General features: G+C 39.0%; 1 protein-coding gene across 1 annotated transcript; it reads right to left on the minus strand.

Moving 5' to 3' along the window:
* Nucleotides 1–6,959: 6,959 nt before the first annotated feature.
* LOC105119827 (probable terpene synthase 6) lies at nt 6,960–8,354 on the minus strand (the record flags this gene model as incomplete). The annotated part of the gene is made up of 3 exons (XM_011018022.1): nt 6,960–7,276; nt 7,360–7,732; nt 8,081–8,354. Coding segments are annotated over 3 exons (918 nt in total), but the record flags the coding sequence as incomplete, so codon positions are not given.
* Nucleotides 8,355–8,745: the final 391 nt, after the last annotated feature.

Raw genomic sequence — 8,745 nt, forward strand, 5'->3', positions numbered from 1 at the left:
TGAAAATCTCGTAAGAGTATCCTTTAATATTAATTAATTAATTTCGATACAATTATAACATCTGTATCGTGAAATTACGAAATGCATCACAAATATTAGTAGGGTGCTAAAAAATAAAAATAGTGCAATATTGAAGGTGCGAGGGCCCATAGCTCGTTTGACTGACCTAAAATTAGGCAAGTCAGAATCGGTGACCGCATGGTGAATAAAAAAGTCTTCGTCGATGTAACCCAAGCTCAAGCATAGCGGCTTACCTAGGGTTTGCTCGAAGGTTTTATTTAGTAGAGGGCAACATGTTCCTACACCAACACATCACCGTGTTAGAGCTAGGGGACACATGGCAACTCTAGCTAGTCATACCCAACACCCCCATAAATTGACGGTGGAGTTGAAAACGTCGCTCTAAACAGGGCGCTGCTACCCGCTAGAAGCTAAAGACCTCTATGAGTGCCCCATGATAAGAGGAGGTGGGTAATAAAGTCAGAGGTGTGCCCTCTGACTTTATTCAAGTGGACGTACGTATTCTTTCAAGAATAAATGCTTAACTGTGATGTGAGGTGAGAACAGATCAACATGAAAGAAAACCGACTTTGAAATACAAACATTCCGACCTTGAAACACCAACATTCTAAGCTGTTAAGTTCAAAGCTTCTTATGATTTATCTCAATCATTTTTATATATTAACTTCACTGCCATTATAAAAAAAAAACCCTTTATCCTTCTGCTTTACTAACTTAAATATCAGAAAGTCCTTTGTGCATTCAACATATCAATTTGTTTGTAGAATTATGCAGGCTCAACAACTCCATCCCACCTGTTAAAAGCTTGCAGCCCCTCCAAAGCCCTCTAGACGGGACCAAGTCTCGTTAGTTGGCACCTTTTATATGGGATCATAAACTAAAAGCTAGTTGACACCCCTTCCACTTGGACAATCTCTGAAAATATCTCATGTTATAGTGTTTAGAAACCCTTGCCCATGAGAGGGTTTTAGATTGGACACCACTTGCAACTCTAGATCTTCAGAAGCTAACACAATAGATAAGAATTCTTGATGAAGTCCCCTTGACCGCACAAGAACGTCTTAAGGCTCAACCTCACTGCACGTATCCAATGCGAGCAAACATGTCTATTTTCTTGGGAAAAAATGGACAAAATTATAAGGCACAAAAAACTGTTGTGTATGGTCCCACACCATGTGATAGTGGGACCACCACATTTAATGAGAAGAGAGGCAGCTGACCACTTTAAAATTAAATGGTTCGGGTACTGTAGCACAAGATTTGAAAAGAGAAGAGAGGAGAAGAAAATCAAGAGAGAAAAAGAGAAGAAAATGCAGCAGAGCAGTCTTCATTCTTTCTTCGATTTCTAGCTCGTTCACCGTTGGATCGGGCTGAGATTTTGACAGCAGCTTTTAGACACGTTGATCTTCATTCTGAACGGTTGGATCAAAGATTGGTGGTGTGGAAGCTGGCCGTTTTGACAGAAAACGGGGCAAATTAAGTGGTTCGGGTACTGTAGCACAAGATTTGAAAAGAGAAGAGAGGAGAAGAAAATCAAGAGAGAAAAAGAGAAGAAAAGGCAGCAGAGCAGCCTTCATTCTTTCTTCGATTTCCAGCTCGTTCACCGTTGGATCGGGCTGAGATTTTGACAGCAGCTTCTAGACACGTTGATCTTCATTCTGAACGGTTGGATCGAAGATTGGTGGTGTGGAAGCTGGCCGTTTTGACAGAAAACGGGGCTGTCAGTTTTGTGAGTTTTTCTCAAATAATTCTCCTTTAATCTTGTTGTAATCCGAGAATAAGTTGTTCTTGATGATATATATGTTGTATCCCTTAGTTGAATCTGAGGAAGAATGATTGTGAACCCATTATTTGTTGATAGTGGAAGTTTTTAGGTGGACTACGGTCCCGTGGTTTTTCCCGCATCGGGTTTTCCACGTTAAAAATCTTGGTGTTGATTTTGTGATTATTTGCATTATTTTTCATCATTGTTTGATTCTGTTTTACTGCACAAAGAGGGAAAGAATTGGGACTTGTGAATTGTAATTGTATTCCGCTGAATTGATCCGGGTAAATTGGTGTCCGGTTGTTCCGAATTTTCCCAACAAAGTGGTATCAGAGCCTGGTTGTGTAGATTGAATTTCTTGTGCAGTTAAAATGGAAAAGGAAGATTCGGGCATGATAAAGCTTACTTCCTCAAATTATTTTTTATGGAAAACAATGATGAAGGATCACTTATATTGCAATGATTTGGCTTTACCGATTGAATGTAAAGGAATAAAGCCTGATGATATGGATGATGCAAAATGGAATGGACTAAATAGAAAGGCTACTGCTAATGTTAGAAAATGGGTATCTTCTAAGTCCATTAATCATATTTCTCAAGAACATGACTGCTATACAGTTTGGAAGATGTTGGAAGAAACATTTGCTAAGGAGAGTGCACAAAACAAGGTTTTTGTAATTAGAGACCTTGTGAATTTGAAGTATAGAGATGGTGAAGATGCTTCAGTGCATATAAATGTATTCCAAGGGTTCTTGAATCAGTTGTCATTGATGAATCTGGAGTTAGCTGATGAAATGCAAGCACTAATCCTACTGAGTTCATTGCCGGATAGTTGGGAGACTTTGGTGGTGTCACTTAGCAATTCTACTCCGAATGGGAAGATCACTTTGAAAACAGTGAAGGATTGTATCCTCAATGAAGAGAAGAGGAGGAAAGGCACAAGCACTTCTGAGTCTCATACACTTGTTACAGAAAGTCGAGGGAGAAGTCCAAGTAGGTTCTCTCACAGCAAGCAAGATAGAGAATCCAGCAATAGAAAAGGCAAATGGAAGCCAAGAGGAAGATCTCAGTCAAGGAAGGGTTTTAAGTGCTATTATTGTGACAAGCCTGGGCATATGCAAAAGGATTGCAGAAAGTATAAAAGAGATAAAAAGGGTAAAGATGAAGACAAGAATGAAGAGAATGGTACAGCTGCAGTTGTATATGATGGTGATGTTGCCATTGTTTGTGATGATGGTTGTGTTAATCTTGCATGTCAGGATACCACCTGGGTTGCAGATTCAGCAGCTTCTTACCATGTTACACCCCGACGTGATTTTTACACATCCTACACTGCTGGTGACTTTGGTCAAGTTAGGATGGGAAATCAAGGGATGGCTAGTGTTGTGGGCATTGGAGACATTTGGTTGGAAACCAATACTGGGTGCAAGTTGCTACTCAAAGATGTTAGGCATGTGCCTGATATGCGCCTACACTTAATCTCTACAGGTACTCTTGATGAAGAAGGCTATCACAATTACTTTGGAGATGGTAAATGGAAGCTCTCCAGAAATTCCCTGATTGTTGCTAAAGGGAAGAAAATGGGTCTCTACATGTCACAAGCCAAGGTGATCAAAGGGGAGGTGAATGCAATTGAAGATTGCTCTACTGATCTGTGGCATAAGCGGCTTGGACATTTAAGTGAGAAAGGCCTTGGCATCCTTGCCAAGAAGAACTACCTTCCATTAAAAGGTATGAACTTGAACACATGTACTCATTGTTTAGTTGGCAAACAACACAGAGTTGCATTTCAAAGATCACCTTCACATAGAAGATCACATGTTCTTGATTTAGTTCATACTGATGTTTGCTCTATGATTGACAAGTCTCTTGGGGGTGCATTATACTTTGTTAGTTTTATTGATGATCACTCCAGGAAAATTTGGGCCACTTGTTTGAAATCCAAAGATCAGGTGCTTGATGTCTTTAAGGATTTCCATGCCAGAGTTGAAAGAGAAACTGGTAGAAAGCTCAAATGTGTTCGAGCTGACAATGGTGGTGAATACAGGGGTCCTTTTGAGAAGTACTGCAGGGAACATGGTATCAAGTTGGAGAAGACAGTTCCTAAGACTCCACAGCAGAATGGAGTGGCTGAGAGAATGAACAGAACCATTGTTGAAAGAATTAGATGTATGCTCTCTCATGCAAAGCTGCCTAAGTCTTTTTGGGGTGAGGCAATGAAGACTGCAGTTGCAATGATCAACCTTTCTCCATCAGTTCCTCTTGAATTTGATGTTCCAGATAGAGTTTGGAAAGGAAAAGATGTCTCTTATGCACACTTAAGAGTGTTTGGATGCAGGGCATTTGTACATGTTCCTAGAGATGAAAGGTCTAAGCTTGACAGCAAGACAAAGCAGTGCATTTTCTTAGGCTTTGAAGATGATGAGTTTGGCTATCGGTTATGGGATCCAAAGGAGAAGAAAATTGTGAGAAGTAGAGATGTTATCTTCTTTGAAGATCAAACCATTGAAGACTTTGAACAAAAGGAGAAAACAGAGTTTACTGTTTTTATTCCAACTAATTCAAATCTAAGACCTACTCCACAGTTACCTTTAATGCCTGCTAATCATGGGGGAGACTTGCAAAATGATGATGGTGGTGGTTCTCTTATTGAGCCATTAGTTGGTGATCCTGAAGCAACTAATGATGATGTTGATGTTATTCCTGAACAGGTTATGCAGGAAGCTTCAGATGAGCCACAATTGAGAAGGTCAGCTAGACCTCGCCAACCTTCCACCAGATATTCTCCTCATGAGTATGTGTTGGTCACTGATGGGGGAGAGCCAGAATGCTTTGATGAAGCTATGTCACATGAGAAGAAAAGTGAGTGGTTGAAAGCAATGCAAGAAGAGATGAAATCCTTGCATGAAAACCATACCTTTGAGTTAGTGAAGCTTCCTAAAGGTAAGAGAGCACTCAAGAACAAATGGGTGTTCAGGTTGAAAATTGATGAACATTGCTCACAGCCAAGGTACAAGGCAAGATTGGTTGTGAAAGGCTTTGGACAGAAGAAAGGTATTGATTTTGAAGAAATCTTTTCACCAGTGGTCAAGATGTCTTCAATCCGAGTTGTGCTTGGCTTAGCTGCTAGTTTGAATCTTGAAGTAGAACAACTTGATGTGAAAACTGCCTTTCTCCATGGTGATTTGGATGAGGAGATCTACATGGAGCAGCCTGAAGGTTTTGAAGCAAAAGGTAAAGAGCAGCTAGTTTGTAAGTTGAAAAAGAGCTTATATGGGTTAAAGCAAGCTCCAAGACAATGGTATAAGAAGTTTGATTCTTTTATGGTGGATCATGGTTATGACAGGACCACTTCTGATCATTGTGTATTTATGAAAAGGTTTCCAGATGGAAACTTTATTATTCTCTTGTTGTATGTGGATGATATGTTGATTGTTGGCCATGATGCTAAGAAGATTCAGATGTTGAAGGAAGAGTTGAGCAAGTCTTTTGCAATGAAAGACTTGGGACCAGCAAAACAGATTCTTGGTATGAAGATCACACGTGACAGGAAGAAGGGAAAACTTTGGCTATCTCAGGAGAGATATGTTCAAAAGGTACTTGAGAGATTCAACATGAGCAACTCCAAACCTGTTTGTTCTCCACTTGCAAGCCACTTTAAACTAAGTTCTAAGCAGTGTCCTTCAAGTGATGAAGAAAAAGATGAGATGAAAAAGGTTCCTTATGCATCCGCAGTTGGTAGCTTGATGTATGCCATGGTTTGCACAAGGCCGGATATAGCTCATGCAGTTGGTGTGGTTAGTCGATTCCTCTCAAATCCTGGTAAAGAACACTGGTCAGCAGTGAAATGGATACTCAGGTATCTCAAAGGTACTTCTAGTTTCAGTTTATGTTTTGGTAATGATAAACCTGTGTTGGATGGATACACAGATGCAGATATGGCTGGTGATGTTGATTCTAGAAAGTCCACATCAGGATACTTGATGAAATTTGCAGGGGGAGCAGTCTCATGGCAATCAAGGTTGCAAAAATGTGTTGCATTATCCACTACAGAGGCCGAATATATTGCTCTTACTGAAGGGGGCAAAGAGTTGTTATGGATGAAGAAGTTCTTGCATGAACTTGGCCTAGTTCAAGAGAACTTTGTATTGCACTGTGATAGTCAAAGTGCAATCCATCTCAGTAAGCATCCTACTTTTCACTCTCGATCAAAGCACATTGAGGTTAGATATCAATGGATTCGAGATGCTATGGAGATGAAGTCATTCGTTGTTGAGAAGATCCATACTGATGACAACGTGTCTGACATGATGACCAAACCTCTACCGAGAGAGAAGTTTGAGTTTTGCAGAAAGGAAGCAGGCTTGTTAGAGCCTCCTAAATTAAATTTTACATATTAATCGCCGGTATGGCGAATTCCTCACATGGTGTGTGAGGGGGAGATTTGTTGTGTATGGTCCCACACCATGTGATAGTGGGACCACCACATTTAATGAGAAGAGAGGCAGCTGACCACTTTAAAATTAAGTGGTTCGGGTACTGTAGCACAAGATTTGAAAAGAAAAGAGAGGAGAAGAAAATCAAGAGAGAAAAAGAGAAGAAAAGGCAGCAGAGCAGCCTTCATTCTTTCTTCGATTTCTAGCTCGTTCACCGTTGGATCGGGCTGAGATTTTGACAGCAGCTTCTAGACACGTTGATCTTCATTCTGAACGGTTGGATCGAAGATTGGTGGTGTGGAAGCTGACCGTTTTGACAGAAAACGGGGCTGTCAGTTTTGTGAGTTTTTCTCAAATAATTCTCCTTTAATCTTGTTGTAATCCAAGAATAAGTTGTTCTTGATGATATATATGTTGTATCCCTTAGTTGAATCTGAGGAAGAATGATTGTGAACCCATTATTTGTTGATAGTGGAAGTTTTTAGGTGGACTACGGTCCCGTGGTTTTTCCCGCATCGGGTTTTCCACGTTAAAAATCTTGGTGTGGATTTTGTGATTTTTGCATTATTTTTCATCATTGTTTGATTCCGTTTTACTGCACAAAGAGGGAAAGAATTGGGACTTGTGAATTGTAATTGTATTCCGCTGAATTGATCCGGGTAAATTGGTGTCCGGTTGTTCCGAGTTTTCCCAACATTGATCAATAGCATTCATGCTGCATCTGAAAATTAAGACAGAAAATTCCATTTCCTTTCCTGAACGCCTTTGTATCGACTTCTTTGTTTATGAAAGATTTAGAAGAGAAAGACAGACCATGAGGTAACAAGAAACAAACCTTTCAATTGCATTAGTAAAATGTTGTATTTCTTCGAAAGATGCATATGCATCATATGTATCATCTACCAGTGATACAATTTTTAAATATTTCGTGACCATCATCCGAGAGAAAGCATATTGAGGCTCGAAATGGACTCCATTTGCCCAGACATAGATCTCTACAGTTCTATCTCTTGCATATGGAAACTCCTCAGCAAAATTTAAATCATTCCACCACCTAAAATGTAAATAGCAACGGAGTAAAGAAATTTCACTAGAAACATAGTCTGATATCTCTCTCTAACTTAAACAAAAAGTTACCTCGAGAGAATGGATAGCTCTTGTCGATGTATTAACTGAACTCGATTGAAATCTATCTTGGCAAACTTGAGTAGAGTGTCATTCCGAGACTCATCTTCTTCGTAGAAAGAGATGTATTTTCTAGCCTCTATTCTTGGTACGCCTTTGTGAAAGGGCCGGCTCAAAGCATTCCTAATATGGTCTGCTAGACGTGGGCTTGATTGCATAGCCAAAGACTCCAGGTTTGCCTTTGTGAAAACTAGGGCATCATCCAGTATCTGTTCACCATGCACACTTAGAAACGAAGCTTCATACAAACTCAGGATGCCTTTAACATCGTCGATGATTGTTTTCTTAAACTCTCCATTGGTGTCCTTGAACTTGTTGAACACAACTGATTAATAAAAGCATACTACACATTTTAGCCATTTTCAAAAGATGTTTGTGAATTATGAGCGATTATTTCTTGTAAGTGAAAGAAAGATTTACCAGAGTTTAAATTACTGCTAATTATGTATTCTCCAAAGTCAATTACAAGTTGTAAGAACAAATATACTGCATTCTTTTTTCGAGTCACATTACAGAAACAAAAATTGTCATTTCGGTGTACTTATAGGAAGAAGTAGTTTCAGGTATTAGTCTAAAGATTAAAACTTAGAAAATTACAGAGGATAAACTTCTTTGATACAAACCAGCCTCTGTACTTCATTAAAAATTTCGAAGGCTATAAGGATGCACTCACCACAAAGCATTTTGAATCCATGCTGTCTCAATACTCGAAATAGAAGTGACACAGTGTAGAGATCAAAGTCATGCTTATCGAGAAGATTAGGAAGGTCATCAAAAATTTCTTTGAGGCTGTTTTCAATCTCGTCGTCAAAATGATATGACACACCAAGCCGACATAACAGATTAATGAATTCAATATGTTCCAGCGGATCCCTTTTGGATGCCATCATTATGTCCTTCACATTTTCCTTCAAGTCTTCTACTTGTCGGCTGTATGATTCGAATTCCTGCCGTGAAATATTCAGTTAATATAAATTGATAGCATTGAGTAATCCTTAACATGTTTTTTTCTACTCTATTGATAATGTTTTTATTTATAGTGTTTTACTCAATAAAAAATGAAGTCTCTGTTTAAAGTAAAAGTAATCAGCAGCCAGACAAAAGTATATAATTAAAATAAAGAGAGAGAAGTGATATATAATTAAAATAAAATAGAAAAACAATTGTGAAACATCAGATTATAATCTTAGTGCAGAATTGGATGATAGATCCCACTAATCTAAAAGCTTATATACAGTTTCTGAAACTTTTTTTGTTATTTGCTATACACACAGAAGAGAAGTAGTATACCGTTTGTGGGAAGGAAAATGAAGCGAAGCTACAACCCCACAAGCTTGG

This window comes from Populus euphratica, unplaced genomic scaffold (assembly GCF_000495115.2).
Source record: "Populus euphratica unplaced genomic scaffold, PopEup_1.0 scaffold3669.1, whole genome shotgun sequence".
NCBI lineage: Eukaryota > Viridiplantae > Streptophyta > Magnoliopsida > Malpighiales > Salicaceae > Populus > Populus euphratica.